Source organism: Anticarsia gemmatalis, chromosome 11 (genome assembly GCF_050436995.1).
Source record: "Anticarsia gemmatalis isolate Benzon Research Colony breed Stoneville strain chromosome 11, ilAntGemm2 primary, whole genome shotgun sequence".
Taxonomy (NCBI): domain Eukaryota; kingdom Metazoa; phylum Arthropoda; class Insecta; order Lepidoptera; family Erebidae; genus Anticarsia; species Anticarsia gemmatalis.
The window spans coordinates 1,070,208-1,092,093 of record NC_134755.1 but is presented as its reverse complement, the minus strand read 5'-3'; the positions used below and the strand labels follow the sequence as shown (position 1 = coordinate 1,092,093).

The following is a 21,886-nucleotide window of genomic DNA, read 5'->3' as shown; positions in this document are numbered from 1 at the left end:
TTGTTTATTACATCAGTAACTACCTACTGAAGAAACAGTCTTACAGTACCTATGTAAAAACACTGGTTTGTTTGGTATTCATGCGGTTTCGCCTGACCTTAACTTTCGTATAGGTACTAAGGCATAAATAATAGAGAGGAGTTTGCAAAACAGTCCAGTATGCGGGGAATCGAACCCGTAACCTCTTTGCGCCTGCGACTGTGTTGTTTGCTTTTTCTAACGTATTCTGTTATTCCTTGTTGCAGATGAGGCGCTGACCTGCAATGTCTGCGACCGATCGTTCCCAACTCGTCGTCAGCTCGGAGACCATCAACAGAAGAAACGACATTTCGGGTAAGCTTACAATACAAACCTCTTTATAAAAATAACTATTAGCTACATAGCAATCATTGATATAAATCTCTTCAAGCTCCTTTACTAGTATAGAAATACTATTGCATCACATCGATACAGTAATCCATAGAGATCATAAAGTGCTCGACTAATAAGACCGTTGGTTTTATAAAAAAATATCTGAATAAGGAAATTCTCATTTATACTTACATTACTTACCCCTCATTGTTGCGCGATTTAGGCTTATAACGTTGATAATTTTAACTCAAGCACACCGATAGATGGCGTTATCCGTAGTAGCAGTCATTAATACCTACTTAGTCATTATACTTACTTATCAAAAACATCCTCTATTACAGATGCAGCGCCTGCGACAGCCTATTCCCTTCCCTGATGGCTCTCGAGCACCACAAGGAGGAGTTCCAGCACTGGAGCGATTCTTCATACTGCTCTCATTCGGAGTCTGACGACAGTGATCTCGAGACCTGCCACGAAGACAAGCATCGACTTCTCTAATGCCACCATCTCATTATTGCCGGGGAAAAGCCCACTAAGCTGGGCACTTTTGTGTGAAAACCTTCAAGACTCTTCATTGTGTAGCTGTCGAGTTAAACTTGATCGCTCCACTATCCTTGACTGTACTTTTCTGGTGTAATATTTGTGAATTTCTGAGCAAAATGTGTGTAACTGTACTTTAACCTTTCCAACGCTGTAAAATCAAACTATAATCTACTTCTTAAAAAAGTATTTAAGATAAAAATACATTCGTCTTGTAGAAAAAGCCAAAAGATACAGAGCAATTGACGTACAAACAGTAAAGAAAAATTACCTATTCCATTAAAAGTCAATCAAGTTTTGTGTAATTTAAATGTGTACCTAAGATAAGTGTTGGAAAGGATAAAGTTATTCTGACTACTACATGTTTGATAAATGTTATACATTTCATGGTGAGATCTCACTTGGATATTTGTGTTTGCGTAATTATTATTGTCGCGGCGTCGAGCTGTCATTAACTCATGATATCACATGAGACAGAACAACTACGGTCCACACAAGCTTGTATCTGAATATACCAAAACGCTACAGAGCGGGAACCTTCAAATAAATGCAAGAACCGTACACTGGAGGGCTATCACGTATCTCAGTTGACAACTATTTGAAAGCCACTATACTGTACATTGTTTTCTCCCTAAGATTATAATGATAAACATGTTAAGTCAAAGCAGCAATGTACTGCACAGTGACCATTTATTTGTCGTACACTAGTTGTCAACTGAGATACGTGATACGATACAGGAATGAAGTTATGAAAGACCAAATAACCAAGTGTAGACCCACCATTATAGTCAGTAATCACCTTTTGACTAGTAATGTGAAATACGCCTAAGTATATAACTGGAGCCTAAATTGTACAGTTTAGACACATATCAATTTGTAAAATCCTTATTACAAACCTTTATAAGAGACGAACAATGTGAAGTGAATGGAAACTTAGAATATACTTTAGAATGTGCCTAAGTATTAGGATATCAATTTTGATAAAACTCCAACACATCTAGAAACAGTCATTTCAGAATTATTTCTAAAATTTTGTCATGCTCATGACTATGTGAGAAACTTCTGACCAACAGAAATTTAAGACCTTTAGTCTCACACAGGTACAAGTTTTTGTTATACAATGTAGGGTACCCAGATAATTTCATTACCCCAAGTAACCTTTTGTATAACATCTAATAGGTATACTCTTCTATAACTAAGATCTTAGCAAGTAAAAAGTTCAGAGTAATTGAAAAATAAAAGATAAATTAGATAAATCGGGGTTTATATTATAAAAAGCTATATAGTTTATAATAATTTATTTATAATAATTTACAAACATGAATTTGGTAATCAATATCATAGGTCATAACATTTTTAGCACCCAAATTCATATTTTCCTCTCAGTTTAGCAATATTGGTGTATCATTTAGTTTACAATAAGTCCGCAACCTTTAATTAGCCCAGAGTAAGTCGAATATTTGCAGTTTCTAGTTCACAATCGTTTAATAAATCCTAAATACTGGATAAATGTCACGTCAAGTATTAAGCATATATTTACGTAAGTTCGTCTATCCGAATTTCTTTTCGCTTCACGTTAGTGTCGTGCTCCTGTTCTGTCATATCTTCTTGTAAATACTACTTCTAGTGATATCCCGGCAATAATGCATATCACGGTACTGTTTATATGACTGATATTTTAGTCTAGTTTTGTAAATAATTGTTAATTATAGGTCTGTGTCATCAGAATCTCTATGTCGCACTTTTTGGCGATAACATGATAGCGCATCGAACACACGATTTATATGAACAAAGCAATGTATTATAACAAGCGAAACGTACTTAAATAAGACTGCGTAAACAACGGTCGGACCGTCATTGCCAGAAAGTGGTGACAAAAATCACATTTAGAATTTTAAATTTTTTAGTGTCACAATAAACTAAACGTTATGTCCCGGTCCCTTCCCCACCGAGGTCCCTTCCGAGTTTATAGTATAATGTAATATTCCAACTAGTCATACTATTTTTATAAAGTATTAAATAATCGTATTTTAACATCGTAATGTGTAAATGGTAAATCTGTAAAGTCGCCCCCCGTCACGCTGCGACGGGGCGGCGGCGAAACGAACTACTCGTACAAATAAAAACACGATTGAAAATATGTACAGAAATGTTTATTTTATAGGAAATCACATAACCACAGAGTACAGGCTACGAACACGTATGTACTGCGCTATGTCCGATCTCCCATAAAGGTACCGAAAGGCCGCGATCGGCGCGTATCGTCCGGGGAGCGACGTACACATCTTTAATTTTTCATATTATCGAGTAATCAGGAATACAAATCACGAATCTCTTACAAAAGCATAATACGAGTAAGTCTAGTGTCGGCGGGCACGGCCGCGCCTTACATGTTACGTTACGTTGGGACGATCGCGGGCGCCGGGGCGCGGGCTCGCGCCGTCCGGGCCGCGGGGCTCTGCGCCGCCCGGCCGTGGGGCCTCTCCGCGCCGCGCCCGTCAAGCCGTGCCGTTCAGCAGCGCCGCCGCGCCCGCGCCCACGCCCGCCGCGCCCGCCGACCCCGCGCCGCCCGCCCCCGCCGCGCCCGCCGCGCCCAGTGGCGAGCGCCGCTTGCTGCCGCCCGCGCGGGCCCCCTCGCCCGCGCCCGCCGCCGCGCCGCCGCCTACGGGCGCGGCGCCAGCGGCGTTGTTAGCGGCGCCGCCGATGCCGTTCTTCCACCCGCCTCCTGCAACATACGAATGGTGCTTAGCGCGCCGCCCGGTGCGGGGGTCGCGAGCGACCCGCCCCGAGCGACCGGGACGGAACGCGAGCGGCCCCGGCGAGCCGGTTAGTGTCGCGGTGCGATGAAAAATTACGCGTGTCCGTCTACGAGCGCGAGCGTCTCGGGAGCCGCTCGCTCCGCGGGACGCGCGAATCTGAAAATCTTACGTCATGTGAGCGAGCCGTCCGAGCCTCATGCGAGCGGCACGGACCGTTCTAGTCTCTACGAGCGGTGAACTACTTAAGTTACTGTACTGAAATACTAAGAATTAATGCGAACTTTAAAAATATCAAACCATGCATTATACACAAAAATAAAAATAATAATTAAATAAAAATACTGCTTACTTTATTGTAATCAGGATAGATTTGAGTAAAGTATTAAGTACTCCATTATCGTGCACTTGGTGCGCAGTTAAAAAAGGTGTTAATAGAATTACAAGGCAATAAGTAAAACATGAATACCATCCAGTATAAAGTCTGTGTGTACACAAGCCGGCAGGTCGCCAGAGAGTGCATGTATCAAGTGATAGTTGATCATCGTGAACATAAACACACATCAAGACTGTGGTGTCTACCGACCACTACTGAAACTTGCCCAGCGTGTAAGAGATATTAACTTTGAATACAAATTATTATTTAATCTAGAAACATTTGAAACACTGAATTTATTTAAAAAGCACTACACAGTTTTACTTATGCAAATCCATGCACAACTATACAAACTTGGGTTTATGATGCCCAGATTTATCTACCACAATATCTGAGATGTCGTCTCGAGTGGTTTACAAGACCAGTCATAAACAATCTTAACCTAAACTCTCGGCAGCGAACTAAAAGCTAACCACACGAAATTGAGAGAAAACGAGCAAGTTGCAATAGTGGCGTGCACGTGTGTGTACTGTGTGTAAATCCCTTGTCGTACGTGAACGACGAACGCAGCGCGACGCGACACACGATCAACGTGATGGAAACAAACGGCCTACCTCAAGTACTCGTGTCGTACGTAGCCGTTAATGAGGGAACGCGACGGTTCTTCGTTTATATTTGACGTGTCACGTCGCGTTCGCATCGCGTTCGTCGCCCACGAAGGACCGGGCCGGGTGTGCGTGAGTGTGTGAGCGGTACGTGGGTGGGTGTGTGTGTGTGTGTGTGCGGGGTGTACCTTGCCTCCTCCTCCGGCGGCGCCTGGCGCCGGCCGCGTCGCCCGCGCCGCGTCCCTCGTCAGACGTGGCGGACTCTGAACAACACATGCCAACTGCCTACATTGCCCCACCGAGGCGCCCCAACGTAGCGATAACGTGGCGGTAACTAGGGGGGACTAGTCGTTTGCTATTGCGCCGGCCTCTTTGGAAAGTAAACGTTGGACAGTGTCACTTTTTGATGATTCATTCTGAGTATGAAGCGTCCCACGAGAAGGACGAATAGGACGTAGCTCTCTTGTTTATGTTATGATCCCGAAGGCGGGCGCATCTTTTTTGCAACCGTTTGTTTTATTTGAATGACTATTGATTAGTTTTTCGGATATTTGTGCATGTGAAGTATTTGCAATTGCACCCATGAGTTTTATTTCTACAGAATTACTAGGTAAGTGGATGTTTTCAGTCAGGAAGAAAAATAGAACTTAGTTCATAAGAATTAAGAAATTAGTGACGTGATAAACAATGGAACCGATTGACCAATAAGACTATCTTGTATTAGACTAAGAACGAACCGACGACCATCTGATCGATCAAGCGGGACTTGCACGCCGCTATCTTCTTAAGTCGAACGAAACCAACTTATAATAGAACACATTTAAACACTGGATAAGACAGAATATGTATATAACCACGGATTACCTTTGGTTAACCGTCACCAAAAGTATTAGTAACCATACGACACCCGTAGGACAAGTAAGCGAGAGCAAGAAGTACCCGTAAATAGCAAACAACTATTCACCCCCACGCAACTAACTGATAAAGAAATAATAACCTCCCATTCATCCTTCTACAGTTTATGTACTAATTAAAATGTAAAACAGGGTGCACAAATAAACATATAAACATTATAATGCATAAATACACTTACAGAATATAAAAATACTACAACACTACATTTTAACTAGCACATTCAGTAATATTTTCAGATTATATTCGTTATGTTGTAGTTCTATTTGATGACATCGTGGTTTTAAATAGAACCGGAATTAATAGCTCGATGGGCGGTCGACAAAATATACTTATTGAAGTGAGATCAATGTATTAACCTTTTTAAAGAAATAACATATAGAGTCTACTTAACCCAAGATATTAGTAAAAAAAAACTGTTCAAGACTATGTTCAATAAATTGTGTTACAACTTTTTATTACCGTCGGTAACTAGTAACTTGACTTTTTATTCAATATACAGATTTGTAATAAAACTTTATCGTGGTAGAACAAAAAAACACATTAAATAACAAATCTACCTGAAGAATTTACATAGGTCCATCGTAGAAATGCAAGTAGAAATTGAACATCTCTAGTCTGTTCAACAGTGAGATTTAAAAGTATAGGTAAACAGAATGAGTAATACTCCAAATATGACTCAACCACTTATATTTTTATGAGAATTTATTATAAACATTTATATCAAAGGAACAGTTGTACATGTGACATATTTATTCACTGCTCTTTCTTTATGAATGTCGAGCGTCAATTTAAAATGATCGGAATCTAGTTTTATGGGTGTCATAAACTCTAAAATGAACATTGTGTAACGTTTAACATAAATTTTATTGCTTCAACATATTATTTCTAACACAATTTATGTATTTTGTCGAACGCCTATCGAGTTTGTACATACTAGTTTGATGACACATCGCATTTCGATGATCCAGTGTGAATTTAGTTGCTTTCGCGATGTGCCAACTATATTCATTGAAATATTTGTGGATCTTATACGAATATTTGTTATTTGAACGAGATCATTTAAAGTCACTGAACTTTATTATTGATACTATACAATACCTGACACTTAGGATCGATTTTCCTATCGTCATCTTTGTTCGACATATAGGAATGACATTCTAACTGATGATTAGATATGTCTAGACTCTAAAAATGCCGAGATTATTTGAGAAAATAAATTATTTGACGATGGAAAAATATTTTTTTTAATGGTCTCACTATCTTCGATCATAAATTCAACTAAGTAAGTATTTCAATAACACACGACATAAGAAACGGTCACGTTCTTTTATACACAACTATAATAAAACACACGCAAACTAATCACGAATAGTCCCACTATCTCATAATTTTGTTCATGGAATATTTGACGTTTCTAATCTGTCATCGTGGTCATACCAACGCGGGTCTGCTAGAGAGATAACCTGTGCAAGTCGACGTCATGTCCTGCCATTTATAAATATGCACATCTTCTTATTCTTATGATTATTATGTATGGTTAGTGGTCAACCTAGTGTCAAAGTTGTTCATGCCGCCCGAAGACCTTTGACGTGGCTTAACGACTGTTATCTTAATTGATAACAACCGGGACCGACTTTTTACGTGCCCTCCGAAGCACGGAGACGCCCAGTTCAAATACCACTATGCGGTCACCCATCTATGGAATGACCGCGCCAAAGTTTGCTTAACCCACAGATCGTCTACCGACCGGTGAGCGCTACTGGCTACGGGCGCCTTAATGCATGCATATGTCTACACTCGTTCCCTGCACAGGTAGGTCTATCCAGTAAACTACAGCGTGTGTGACCGGTACTACTTATTTTCTGAATATTATGCCTCGACAAGTATGTTATTTGACGATCAAAACCATCCTTTAATGAGTTATAAGTACATAGTAACTTGTATGTACTAAGAATATTGCGTTTATCAGTAATAGTGACAGTTTCTTACGTGTTAGATCCACAGATATGTCTTAACGTTATCGTACAATGTACAGTGGTACAGTAATCATAGTGTGGTGTTAAGTGTGAGGAGTACCTCTGTCTGCACTGGACACGTCCTGGCTGTCGAGCACCGAGCTCTCGTCGTCCGTCTGCCTTCGTCGGTCCTCGCGTCGTCTGCCGCTCTGTTAAATACAAATTATTTTATTAGATTTTGTTTGAGTAATTATTCAGAAGTTATGGTAAGATATGAGGTATCATAATTTTTTTTGGGAAAAATAATATACAGCAGGTATTTATTGAAGAAATATTTGCTAAAGAGATACAAGACTAAAATTTCATTAGGTTTGATTTAGTTTTAAGCGGTCATTCGCACGGTCCCACACATTGCTTCGCTGCGGGGACACCCGTCGCAGTAAGCCGTGCCCCGTGCGTTTATACCGACGTTTGCTTTTGTCTTGTGGCGACCTACGTGTGTAATACGTCATGTGGAATGTAATTGAGAATCGAGGCCTGCGCGGTCAGCGTCAGGAGCACTGCATATTATTTCGATTTCTGTGACGGATACCGTTGTGGTTCTACGGAAATTGTCTGCGTGTACGCGCGTACGTACGTGTTCGGGAATGGGAATCCGTCGACCAGACACGGGCGATCTCTTTACGCAGTTTTAGGTTTAATCGTTGGAAATGAATTAAGTGATTTTTTACAAGCATATGCGGGTGGATTTGGTGTAAGAAAGTATGAACGAGAAGGGTATATTAGTTATATAGTGTGCACGTACGTTCTGGCGCGCGTCGTTGTTGTTGGCGCGGGGCGCGCGCGGCGGCGCGGGGTGCGCGCGGCCGTTCTCCAGCGGCACGCGGCGCTCGCCGCGCTCGTCGCCGCCGCGCCGCTCGCCACGCTCGCCGCGCTCGCCGCGGTCACTCGACCTAAGGGGGACAGAAAGCGGCGTTACGTTTACACAACCTCCATATATCGATTCACACTTATACAACAGACGACACTACTAGTGTCTTAATGTGTTCACAATACACGAGGGCTTCTATTCCATCACCCTCAAAGCCCAATGAAACGAATAACAGACACGATCAATAGGTCAATAGGTCATCAATAGGTCAATCGTAGGATCGACGGTTTTACATGTTCTCATGACACAAAAATCTGCAACCTCGACTTCTTTTTCAGAGCAATCTCAAAAAAAATCTCAATTCGTCCAATCCAATATTCAAACCCGAATTTTCTATACAACAATCGTATTCACTACGGACCTGCCCACAGATATCGATTCAAATAAAAATAACAATAGATACACACCTGTTAGTCCTGGGCGGCCGGCCGCCACGTCCACGATAGCCTGCACTGTCACTGCGCTCCTCGCCCAACTCTGGAGTCATACGTCGTCCGCCTGCTATAAATAAATAAAAACACAATATTAGCATACAATTAAAAACAAAAACAATGCAAATAAAAAAAAACAAAACAAAACCAATGCAAATAAAAAAAAACATATTCCAGTTGATTTATTCATCACTCAAACTTTTCGAATTCAAAACGTAATTTCTCCCTCATTCGGAAAAAGACCCCTGCCCAGCAGAGAGACAGTAACAAGTTATAGAAATTTTTCAACATAATATATGAATATTATTGATTATTATTCGAAAATCAAGCTGCCTAACCTACTCTTAATTTCGCTCTATCACATTCCTTAACAATATGGATACAGTCAAATCACATTTATATTTCAATACCTCATTTCAAAGTAAAATCTCCACTTGACTTTAAATAAAAAGGGAATAGATTTAACAGTAAGGTCCCTTTTCCTGTCATGCAATAACGGCAAAAGAACGCCGTCCGCGTCCGGGTAGCACGCACGCGGGTTGCGCGCCCGCTGCCCATCCGCGTTCTGCGTGCATGCTAGCCGCATGGTACGAAAAACTTATATGAAATGATAGGATGCGGACATGTCGCATGCGGGCCACATCCGCACGCGGGCGACAACACGCATGACAGGAAAAGGGCCCTAAGCCAAAGGATCAGGAATGGTCGAAGTGTCAGGCTGACATTAACCGGCGCCCCCGCACCTAAGATAAGAAAGGAACAGTAAGCCTTGGTATATTAAACATAATAAAGTTACCGGTGGGGTATCGGTGGTGCGGCGGGCGCGTGCGGCGCGCGCGCGTGGGCGGCTGGCCGCGCGGCGGCGGGTAGGCGGCCGTGCCGCAGCCCATCACCACGCGCAGCTGCTGGTCGATCTCCATCTTCTCCGCGCGCAGCAGCTCCACCTCCTGCACACCACACATGTATTATATTACATATACTTTTGTTTCATTAAAAAATCCAAGATTTTATTACAAAAATCTTTTAACCTTTCTTCAATATTAACTAACAAAATTCAAGAAATGAGTGTAAACCGTTACCTTAAGGTGTGCCACGTGGTACTCGACGAGCACCTTAGCGTTGGCGATATTCTCGCGCGTGCCCACGAACACGAAGGCCACCACGCCCTCCTCGCGCGGCGCCGACGGCTGCGGGTCGTTGTCTCCCTCCACTTTCACCTGCAACCGCCACAAGTGTCAATGTGTTTATCTTACAGACATTATCGCGAGTGCACGAATGATTTGACTATATGGAATGCATGAACAACAACCAATACAATTTGATATTGTCTGTTGTTTAATGAAATTACTCTGAATGACTAATAAATACAGTCAGTATGTAGTCATAGATGTAGCGTGGCGGGAGCCCAATTTTAGAGCATCACACTTGAAATTAACTTGGGTAGATTTAAGAACATAATACCAAAAGACAGATTGCGTAAACAAACACCCATATTCACAAACAATAATGACGATGTATGACACTTCAAGATTGCAAACAAACACAAAGTTAAGACCAATAGGAGATCTGATTAGCCTCGCCACTACAAAAATTTTATCATATCGTAATGCTCTAATACTGACAGAAGTTTTGTTTGAAAATACGAGTGTGAGTTTGTTGTATTGTTTATGACTACAGAGAATCATTTAAACATCAAAATTTATAATAAACACACTAAAATCATTCGCACATTCGCGATAATAATTTGTAACATTGACAACACCGATAATTAAATAAATTTTGATTGTAATCCAATTAGTTAGTGACACACATAACTAGTATAAATGGTTACCGGCTCGACGCCATCGTCTGACGTCTGAGTACAGACCTACGTCGAGGGTACAAACCAATACTATTATTTACATTGCCTATTTAACACAAATATATAACTATCTCATAATGTATCATACTTAATTTATAATCAAACAGATTCTGACCAGACTTTACAGTATATAATAGTAGAGCTATGTATCTGATAAACAGGGTTATTTATTTTTATAAATAAAAAAGTGCAGGTTTTCTTTCTGGATACGATCAGTGATTATAGAAATTACCCATAAACACAAACTTTTATAATTCTTGCTCTATCTCAATAAGTGTAAGTAATTTTCAAATGCAGTTTTTGAATAATTTATATTCAAGGTATTTACAGTAGTGCACACCATAAAACGTCACTGTGATCTGCTTGATAACCTCATAAATGATTTGAATAACAATAGTCCTCTACAGTGCAAAGATATGATCTTTACAAGATTAATCTCTATGGAAAAATCTGCAATATATTTACACGTGCTGGCACTAAGGCATTATTTACATGATGCAAGTTGGTCGCTTGTTGCGAACCATGATGCAATGACTGACTGATATATTCAAAACATAGCTTAATTTCACTGTGGAAATGGGTTGAAGATTTTAACTGGATGACGGCGAAAGGTGCGACTGTGAACGCAACGCGGAGCGCCACGTTATATGAAATGCATTGATTTGATATAAAAGTTTTGTTAAGGGTTGTCTGCGATTCTTGGGATAGTAGAAGTAGTTAAGTGTAGCTTAGTAGTTTGAAGGCTTCCCCTGCACATTAGCCAATTGAAGATATTTTCTTCATGGAATAAAGTATCCAGGACTAAGATCTTACTGCACAGGGAACGAAGCTCACAATTCCGGGATAATCTCGAATTACCCAGCCATATTACAACTTTATTAGAAACGCTTGGACAGCTATGTCTACGTATTAAGCCACTCCCCGCGCCACTGTCGCAATCATCCAGCTAGATGTATGACGAGACAATGATATAATGTGTGTATGTAGGTATGTATGTATGTTGTACTTACACGCACGACCCCGCTCTTGTCGACGATCTCCTGTATGACCTTGCCGTTCTTGCCGATGACCTTGCCCACGAGCCCGCGCGGCACCTTCAGCGACTCCTCCGCGTACTCCAGCAGTGACCGTGCCTGCCGGACTGCATCTACTGACTGCAATTACAGAAACATCGTATTAGTATTAACGGAATGACGATCTCTTACATCGAAATTAACTTAATTGAAACAATTTTACTAACAAAGAGCAACAGGTTCTACAACAATTTAAAAATATTGCGTTAAAGAACCAATGCAATAGTTGTCTCGCGGAAGTTCTTGTGGAATCGTCAAATGATATTCAGATATTAATTTATATGTATTTGTGTACTTTTCATTTGGGGTAATCTAACACAAGAACAAATAGAAAACCGTGACAAGACTTAAGTATGGTATTTTTACTTCAAACAAGGGGTAGTGCAACTATTGTAAGGAAAATTGTATGTCCCTGCTATTTATCCTAATAATCTCCAGTTGAACTAACTATAAGTCATTTTCCTCACCTCTCCACAAATCTTAAAGGTGCAAGACACCTCCTCTAACTCAATGTTGGTGACGCCGGCCACCTTGCGTGCTTGTTGTATGTTGGCGCCGTGCGTGCCGATCGCGAGGCCCATCAGGTCCTCTGGCACTGAGAACTCATCCGTGTAACTGGAAACAAACGATGACACTTAATATTTATGTGCATAATATTAAAACCTAATAATTAAGGCTAAATATTAACGCTTGTGAAGCTACAGTTCATAAACTTAGAGCCAATAATAAAACCTTACATGAAACTGAAGGTAACTTTTGTCACAATCACCTAGTGAAAAGCGAATGGCTACATTGTAGTGAAAAAACGCTTCTTCTGGTCTTAAATTTAAAGATTTAGAATTCGTATAAAAATAAACTTGATATTATATCAGCTTAGCCTTTCTTCCAAGCTATGTTGGAGTCGGCTTCTCCAGTCTCACCGGATGCAGCTAAATACCAGTGTTTTACATGGAGAGACTGCCTATCTGACCTCCACAACCTAGTGTTACCTGGGATATAACACGATACTCTTTAGTAAGACTGGTTGTCAGACTTTCAAGCTTCTGACTACTGTTAACGACTGTCAAAGATCTTCGAAAATGACAGCCGGGACCCACAATTTAACGTGCCTTCCGAAACACGGAGGAACTCGATATGTATAAGATGGTCACCCATCCACAGATCAACCTCGGCGAGCGTTGCTTAACCTCCGAGATCGATCCGCGCGGCTGTTGTTAACTAAGCCACGAGCTCCTCTACTATAGACTATTATGAGTTTCTGATCCATTGTTTATTACACATAACTTCAAATTCTAGATGAGCATCCTAATTCAATTCGGACTAGCGGGTCTTCATATCACTCAACCGTGACCAGTTACTCAAGTCATTCCGAAACAAGGCAACCATTCACAGAACATAAGAGAACAAACAAGAAACAGCTGACAGGGTAATTTGTAGTTTTTACAGAGTCTGGTAAATATTCATTGATTTGTTAGTAATTGGCAATAAGTAGGGTATGCTCCACGCAAGAATGCGGCTACTTAACGACTTGGTGCATGCGGCTAATATATATCACGTGTCGACGTGGTATGCGGAAATTGAACGTTCAAAGGAATGTCCAAACTGTGGATTAGATTGGAATGAGAATGAATTCTGATTGGATAGTATCCGGAGAAAATATTAAGGTAATCTTAAACGCATCACTTGGATGCGTTCCTACATTGATAACCAGAAGAAATCCAAGGGTCGCAGCGACCATGGCTCTGCAGCGAGACACAGAAAAAGGCTAATTTTAAGAAATAGCTGTAGTTAATGAAAATGTACTTTATTTCTACTAAATGTCTGTCCATGTGAGATTATTTCCTAATTTCAATACTTGACATGCCAAAAAAGGGTTTTTACTTGATTTATTGCAGGGAACGAAAACTGTTTGTTTGTCTTAGATTTTTATGCGAAGTTGCTAAGTAACCAAATAATAGTAGGGGTTGGTTGTTGGATCGTAAATCTACACAAATTAATCGCGTGAATGACAGGCGTCTAATTTAAAGGCGCCCTTTTTTACGATAAGTTTTACTCAATACTTCAATGACTCATCTATTCCCGTTTATACAAACTTTATTACTGTTTAAATGTTGGGTCTACAAAACGCATGAATTTTTGAAAGGCATGGGATGTGATGGATGGCAAATGGGATAAATCGTATAAAAATTACAATATCGCTTAATTTATATTAACTACAGATAATCTTTTTTTATAAAGTTCCCAAAAGTAAGACGGCAATGGGTTATTAATTTTGTATTGGGTTAGTTTTTAAGGATCGTAGCAAGTGGCGTACTTTGGTTTTTGTCAAAGAAAAAGACGTTATTTTATGAACGCATGTAAACGCAAATAAATACGTTAAATCCAATACATACTATTCATTTGTACATGGTATGTCGTGATCAAAACTCATTAATCCAGATAACTGGCATGCAAAACTACAATTTCATTTTAGTAATATTTCTTGGTGTTCAACAAAACGTGAAAGCGTCGCAGTGCAAGACGCTGTATGCAACGAAAGTAAATCATAAAACTATGTGTTCTCACTTTTATTTTATGTGTTTGTTTCATGTTATCTTGTTATTTGTTGAATTATTTCATTTCATACAATTTCATTATTTTATGGAGATATTCTTTTAGTTATGTACTGTCGTTGCGTATGTCGTTTTCTAACAAGTACAAGATAGACGGAATAAATCTTTGTTTAATATATCTTGTATAAAAAAAAATATTTGATGAAGACAGAGTGTCAAGCGATGTTGGGTTGAAAACGAAAATAATGCTATGAAAAACGACTTGATGTCGACGCGATATTCAAGTATTAGAATCATAAATCTACAAGATTTTTTAATGCCTTTGTTTATGGTTCCTTAGCAGCCCAGAATAGGATATTTCTATGGAAACAAAAGCGTTGTTTATAAACAAAAATGAAATATAACTGTTGTATAGCGACTTACCCGCCCTGATTGTGTATTTTAGTAGATTCCAATTGTCTGGCTGCCTCTTCAGTCTTTTGCAACAATAACAGCTTCTGAGTTAGATTTCTGAAAACAACATAAACAATCACATTTTTGGAACACACCATAACTAAGATTAAATTTTAAACAGTTTTTTTTTTGCTAGTTCTTGTTTCAATTATGCATGGGCTAAAAAAAGCCCATAAGAAATTGAAGTCTAGCTATTATGATATGGAACCACTAGCTTTATATCAATTACGCTAAATATTCAGCGTAACAAAATCAAAGTCTTCACGACAACACAAAAATGAGTGGGAATCGAACCCAAGAAATTCTGTAGTGACATGGTGTCCACAGCTTATTACGACACACAAACTTTTTTATTTCGCTAGTAATTCATATATTATTTTCTTTAAAAAAATGTGTTAAGATATTTACTACCAATATGGTCAAGTCTTAGTACCATTGGCCCTGTTCTCTTAAAATTTATCTTAGCACAAGTCATGTTTGCTACAGTAAGTCAAACAAAAGGACCTTATTCCAAACGTACAGAAATATGGCCCTAGTTATGTGCTGAAATACAGTTTTTCATTGAATTAATCATTTTCAATAACATCACAATATTATTTATAGGGTTTCAAGTCTCACTGTCAAGTACTCTCGTAATTTTGCTGTATATTGCATCACTGTCGGTAAAATCAAATTATACTCAACGTTTATGAAATGGACATACATTGCTTCTAAAGGCATAGAATGAATAGAAGATATTAATCGCAACACAACATCGACAACAGTCGGGACCTGGAGCGATAACGACCCTTTAGTACGAGAGTGCCCTTACAGTCTGGTGGCACTTTATGGTAAGGCATCGTCTTCGTGACACAGAGTAACGATAATGCTGTCGAAGAAACAGTTCACAATGGATTTTATGTAGCCTACTTCCCCCATGGTATCAAAGGATAGTTTTTATAGGTTTAGCTACTTTATTATGTAGCTCTTTATACAATTTTACGCAATTACTGTTATTAACGTGACACTCTTCTTTGAAAACCATCACCTGTTTCCAAGCACACGAGCAGACTTGACAGTAAGAAATCTAACTATCGAAATAGTATCGCATATTAGTGTATATGGTTGTGTTACCTAAAGTGCATCTCCTGCAACATCTGCGCGCGCTTCTGCGAGGTCTCGCAGCGCGACACGACGGCGAGCACGCCGCGCTCCGGCACGTACCACACCAGCGCCGCGCCGATCGCCTTCTGGAACTCCTTGTGCGCGTTCTCCACCTTCTTCGCGCTGCCGCAACACACACAATGTTAATATCACATCTTTATAACACTTCAGAATGCAAAATACCTTCTTGCCAAAGATCTTTAGACTTTAGTTATAGTAACTGTTAAAAGTTATTTTAAAATCGTGTTCAGACAATGTAAAGCTAGCTAGCGTTTGCTTATAGCATACTATGTCGACAGATTTTTTAGATTGTTTCGAATATCTTCCCGGGATAAATAAATACCATTTAAGTCTTAAAATCTGGTTACAGGACAAGTTTTAATTTTTTTTTTTTATAAATTATAGAACAACAAACGAAGTCTATGGTAGGTTTAACTGCAGACTGCATCATCAAATGATCACAGTTTTGGTTTGGTAATCTGTCGACATTATATCGGTCATCGATTGAGGCTAGATTATAATATCGAGCAAGCATCAATGAAAATCAACCGTGGAGGGATCAAGTTGCCAAAATGACATTAGAGTAATATTGGAAACCATTTTGGTTATTTTGTGTCAAGTATACATAAATAACGGAAATAATTCACAGTAGTTCACTATTCAGACGGTTCTAACAAATCAGTGAAAACAACGCAATCTAAATAATGTGTTATTTACACAGCACAGTTTAAGAGTCATCAAAAGCGACCACAACTTTCATGTACACACCTACGCGAACCACAACGTAATTTGTTTAAAACATTGTGTTTTTTTTACTTTTTAGTACTTTTACTGGTAATGACGTGTTTACTGTAAAATAACTAATACAAAATTCTCTGAAAAGCTCTATATTTCTTAGAAACTTTAATAGAATATAAATATTGTAAGGCACCCTCTCAAAATAAGTTGTCGACATAATACTAGGAATTTCAATTACTGCTCAACTTATTATTAAGCTGATTGGCTTGTATTTAAAGCGGGTTCATTTAGGATCAGTTTTTGATAAAAGATAATGATGTGGTTAACGTCGCCATACCGCTACTATTGCGTTGGGAGGTTGTGAGTTCGATTCGATAGTTGTTTCGGGACTGGTTGTACATTGTGTCCGTTTGAGAGTCCCGCGTCACAAGAGCAATTCTTGGTGCGGGAGTTCTCTTTCTTAATAGAATAAAGATAGTATACAAGCCTGCGACTTCTTGATCATAGGGTTGATGTTTAACCGTTTAACTAACATCTAATTCACAGATTTTTATACACGTTTAAACGCAATATTCAACTTGCTACACATCTCTTCAATTTGAATCTTGCCTAAAGTAGTATAGCACAGAATTTGGATTTCATCACTATTGCATCGATCATTGACTTCGAACGACAATTAAAAAGTCACGAATAGGTAAGCACCTAACTTACGACTAAGTCGGAATTTGAAATTCATTCAAAGTAAAGGGTCTATATGAAAGATAAATCTTATCACATGAGTCACGTATTATTATATACCAATTAGCACGGAAGGGCAGATAATGACGTCACAAGTGTTTATCGGGGAATTCCCATTCATAGTGTTTCCGTGATTAAGCGATAACGTAAGAGTTTGTGCATCATAAGTTTTAGTTCTGTTCCCTGGTCGAACAATATTATTTTCTGTTATAATATTGAGACTGAAATAAATATAGGTGGATTGTGTTATTCTGGCAGTCTTTTCATGAATGAAAAGGTGATAGTAAAACAAAAATAAGCTACACTATAGTTTAGCTTTAAAATATGTTACGGGAATTCCCCGAGATATATTCGAAATTACTTTAGATATTGGAGTTTTGTTGTCTAGTGTTTTGTATATGTGAAAACGATATTTACGTTTATGTTATATACAGGTACTTTTGTGTCTGTGTACTAAATTTACTTGTCAAAACTGATGGATTTGTAAGATAAGGGAACAAACAAACTTTCTCCAAGCATGTGTAACAAACAATGTAATCGTTTTTTCGTAATACACATTTTACCGAATATTTTAAATTCTTTGTTGTGACTTGTATTTCAGAATTTTATGTTGCCTGAATGTCTGCTTTAACAAACTACGGATAAAAGTACTATTTGGGGATACAATACAAATAGTTTTGTGTGGGAATCGAACCCACTATCTGCGCGCACCTTCACCAACCCACGATTATCGTATTAAAATTTGTTAGATTTGTTTTCATTCCTTCGTCCTTATATTGTCAATATTTTTCAAAAGTATGCACATATTTAACTTTCATTCACAATAGCTAGGATATTTTTATTTTGTATTGTAAGTGCATTGACAAAGGTCATGACTTATGAGGCTCCACTTAGTTATTTGTGTTGTATTCGTCATGTTGTCTTATTTACTCACATGTCGAAATGTAGACACTAACTTATGCACGCGTCTCAATTCACGTTATATAGTTAAAAAGTAACCTTTGTCTTTACTAGGGATATAATCCATGACCCCGCGAAATTTTATTAAAATCGGAACAGACAAATTAATTGAAAAGAGGAATAAACCAATAGTCTGTCTCTATTTGTAATATTAGCATGAATAACCATGAAACTTACGTATACATAACACTCAATGAGATGTCACCATCAGATTAAGTAAAGAAAAACCGATAGGCCTTGGGAAACCTTCATATGGCGGAAACTGGTTAACATATAAACAAAAGTGTTTTATTAAAGTACAAAGTTACTTACTAGTCCTTGAGATCATCAGGTACGGGTATTTCAAACTTGTGGAAGGTATTCTTGTCAATCGGTGTCTTGGGCGTCTTTACTCGGAGCCGGTCTTTTGGCACAATCTCTGTGTAACAGTTGTCCCACTCCAAATACTCTATTACCAGGAAATCGCCCCTCATCATCTGAAATGAATGGAGAGTTGCTGATAATTGGCAGTCATTCTTAGCACAAATGCATGTGAGACCAAAATAGAAATATTTCGTAGAGGTGATTGACCTGTCACGATGTTTAGTTTCAGTGGTTAATGACCTTTGATGCAGTTCGTTTATCTTATCCGATCGATAAAATTTGTACTATCGCGACTTAGGTATAGGATTTGCTAGATCTTTGTTTTGGGTAATTCTAATTGTCTTCAAACATGACAAAAAAAAGGCAGTTTCTTTTAGAAAAGTGTAAATGTTGTGGTAAGTAAATGAATATCGTCATAATCCTAAAGACGGAAGTATATCGCCGACATTGAATGTATGTTATGCACTATTGATCTCATTTTCTTTCCAGAAATACGCAATGCGCCATTTTTGCGATATTATCAGAAAAATATTAAAATTAAATAAAATTTTATTCAAATTAAAGACAAAATAGTGATTTAACCATTAAAAAATAATGCAAGACAATACAACAATAGTTCACTAAACCCTAATTCTTCCAAAATAACTGATCCTAAGCTATCTTGGTCATACTTTAAAAATATCATTGAATCCTATCATTGAATCCCAATAAAAGTCCAATGCAATCATCAGATTTAGCACTTCTTACTACCTGTATAAGAAACATGTCTATAAAAAGAATTCAACCTGACCTTTTCAAGGATTAACTTGAACTTAATATGATAAGAAATATAAATAAAGATTGATCCTTTGAACATTCATAAACAATAAACATGTCAGATATCATACAATAATAAATAAACACAATCTATAGAGAGCCAAGGAAACCTGATTCAATCTTATAGACTTCCAATATACAAACTTTACACATCAAATTAAAAAGGGTCTGCTTCAAGGCATAATAAATTCCTACTTGTGCCTCAAACAAAAAAAGTTAAGAGATCCATAAACAATTACATTCAAAATCAGAACAATAACTGTACTTATAAAGAAGGCTAAAAATGCTTAACCACCAGTTATAAATACCAAAGAGTATGCATGTTTTGTTCAGCATGAGTGAAAGTGCACCTATAAAGTAGGGTACACTAAAGTTGCATGTCATACCCAAACAATGATTAACACTTAGTGCTGATAAATATATTCCAATGTATAAAGTGCTACCTTTAAGTACTACTGTATAAAGATAACAAAAAAGCAGTATCCTTCTCCATTTGTAGTCTATATGTGATCAATATCTAATGCTTACCTATGTAAATAACAATTTGAGTATATTACATTATTTTGTAAGGAGATATCCTATTCAATATTTCATTATTATGGATCCTTGTCACCTTTACTGTTGTGCCATACCAGACACTAATAAGAAATATAATAAACAACAATATTCAGAAATAATTAAAAAATTACATGCTTGCCCTAAAATCTAAGCCAAATAGGTGTTGGTTCTCTTTATGCAGTTAAATACTGTGAATCTAGTACAACATGCAAAGGGGTTCAGGTACAAAGTTAAATAATTCTTATAAAATATGCATGAGGGTATTTCTATGTAACAAAGAACATGTCTGCATGCTTTTTATTTATTACTATTATCACAATAGTAACCTGTATTATTGGACCTATCTAACGTCCTGGCTGAATGCAATGTATGTCTGGTGTCTGAGAGAAAGTTTGAATGTAAATACTCTATGGTAATAATCAATGTTTACTAATCCAATACCAATATTTTGGAGACACTTTAATGACTTTACTAGGATAAAAATAATAATTATGAGGGTAGTGTAAAACAAAAATATTCTAGATAAATGCACTTGCGTATTTTAAGTGATATGTTGTATGTAATTCAATACCTTAATGTTTGCTGTCCACCACCCACATGCCTCCTTCTCATTGGACCTCGCGTAAACCTCCACCTCTTGGTTTTCCACGAACTCTGTGTGTTTGCCGGTGTCTTTAGGTGGTAAGAACACTTGGGAGAACGGGAATTTTGACTCCGGCTGCCAGCTACAACGCAAAAAATTAATGTAAATAAAAATACCTGCACTACGCCATTCTGATACATATTTATTATGGCCAGAAAATATGGTACTCACTCATTTTCAAAGGCTACGAGAACCTCGTTGTCGAGCACGTCGGTGACAATGGCCTAAAAATAAAGAGATTTTTAGAACATTCCGACGATACAGAAACTTGGTGATGCGCTAGAAATAAGATATCTAGGTCATTTATGTGTATATGCGCAAATTTAAAAAGGCGTCATATGTCGTTCCAGTTTCATAACACCGCAACCGCGGCTAAAAATACTGAAAGCAGCATAATTATTACAACACATGGAAAAATCACGCCCTGACAGGCGGACATGGCGTCCATTCCAGCCGTGATGATCTTCCCGGAAAAATATTTTTGTAAGTATGAGTATTACCGAGGTATTGATCGCCGTAAATAATTAAATAATTATCACACTAATCAAAATAGTACTTGTTGTACGCAATTTTGGCGTACTTCACAATTTACAAACCTTATAATAAGCACCATTATCACCGTACACCTCGACCGACAAATCCTCCATTTTGGTTTGAAAGCGTATTTGGCGTTTTCGGAGCGAGAACGAATGTTCGTAGAGAATTGACTAGCCAATCGTTATCAAGTATTCCCGCATAGACAATAATATTTTGTTTTTCAAAAAGTATTGCTATGCTACGGATGCCCAAGTGAGTCATCGACATTTTTGAATTTGGAATTCCCTGACAAAAAATATTTTCAGTAGAGTCTCGAGAGCCGCCGCAATCATACGTTATTACAGTACAGTACATAACTTTGGCGCAGTTTATTTCTGCTATGAACCCATTTTTTTTTAATTATTTAATAGAGCACGAAGAAAGAAGTCTATTCTAAGGGGAATTCATTCGTACGGTAGGTACATTATCACAACGATCAAACTGGCATATTTAGGTAACTGCTGGTCAAAATTTCACATAAGAGTAGCTTGTATTGTTATCGCAACTTGATTTATTTATTACTTTTGAAGCGAACTTTTATTTTATATAAGT

General features: G+C 38.3%; 2 protein-coding genes across 5 annotated transcripts in view; one reads left to right on the top strand and one right to left on the bottom strand.

Moving 5' to 3' along the window:
• LOC142976507 (uncharacterized) overlaps nucleotides 1-2,883 on the top strand; it is a 215,958-nt gene extending 213,075 nt beyond the window's left edge. The window contains exons 3-4 of the mRNA XM_076119916.1: nucleotides 246-333; nucleotides 693-2,883. Coding sequence (XP_075976031.1) covers nucleotides 246-333; nucleotides 693-849 — 245 coding nt within the window. The 3' untranslated portion in view covers nucleotides 850-2,883. The remainder of the gene's footprint in view (nucleotides 1-245; nucleotides 334-692) is intronic.
• Nucleotides 2,884-3,022: 139 nt separating this feature from the next.
• Nucleotides 3,023-21,486, bottom strand: Fmr1 (synaptic functional regulator FMR1). Of its 4 annotated transcripts, none has more exons than XM_076119908.1 (15): nucleotides 21,355-21,486; nucleotides 20,930-20,982; nucleotides 20,687-20,840; nucleotides 18,691-18,854; nucleotides 15,913-16,065; nucleotides 14,770-14,856; nucleotides 12,262-12,409; nucleotides 11,732-11,875; nucleotides 9,940-10,077; nucleotides 9,657-9,807; nucleotides 8,837-8,930; nucleotides 8,304-8,451; nucleotides 7,620-7,707; nucleotides 4,817-4,909; nucleotides 3,023-3,616 (listed from the first exon to the last, which is right to left on the bottom strand). In XM_076119908.1, exons 1-15 carry the CDS (start codon nucleotides 21,403-21,405, stop codon nucleotides 3,390-3,392), a joined length of 1,893 nt encoding a protein of 630 aa, XP_075976023.1. In that variant the 5' UTR covers nucleotides 21,406-21,486; the 3' UTR covers nucleotides 3,023-3,389. The 4 variants fall into 4 exon arrangements, with proteins under 4 accessions (XP_075976023.1, XP_075976024.1, XP_075976025.1 ...); XM_076119909.1 differs by having other exon boundaries at nucleotides 4,817-4,891; XM_076119910.1 differs by lacking the exon at nucleotides 4,817-4,909 and having other exon boundaries at nucleotides 21,355-21,485.
• Between the last annotated feature and the right edge of the window lie 400 nt (nucleotides 21,487-21,886).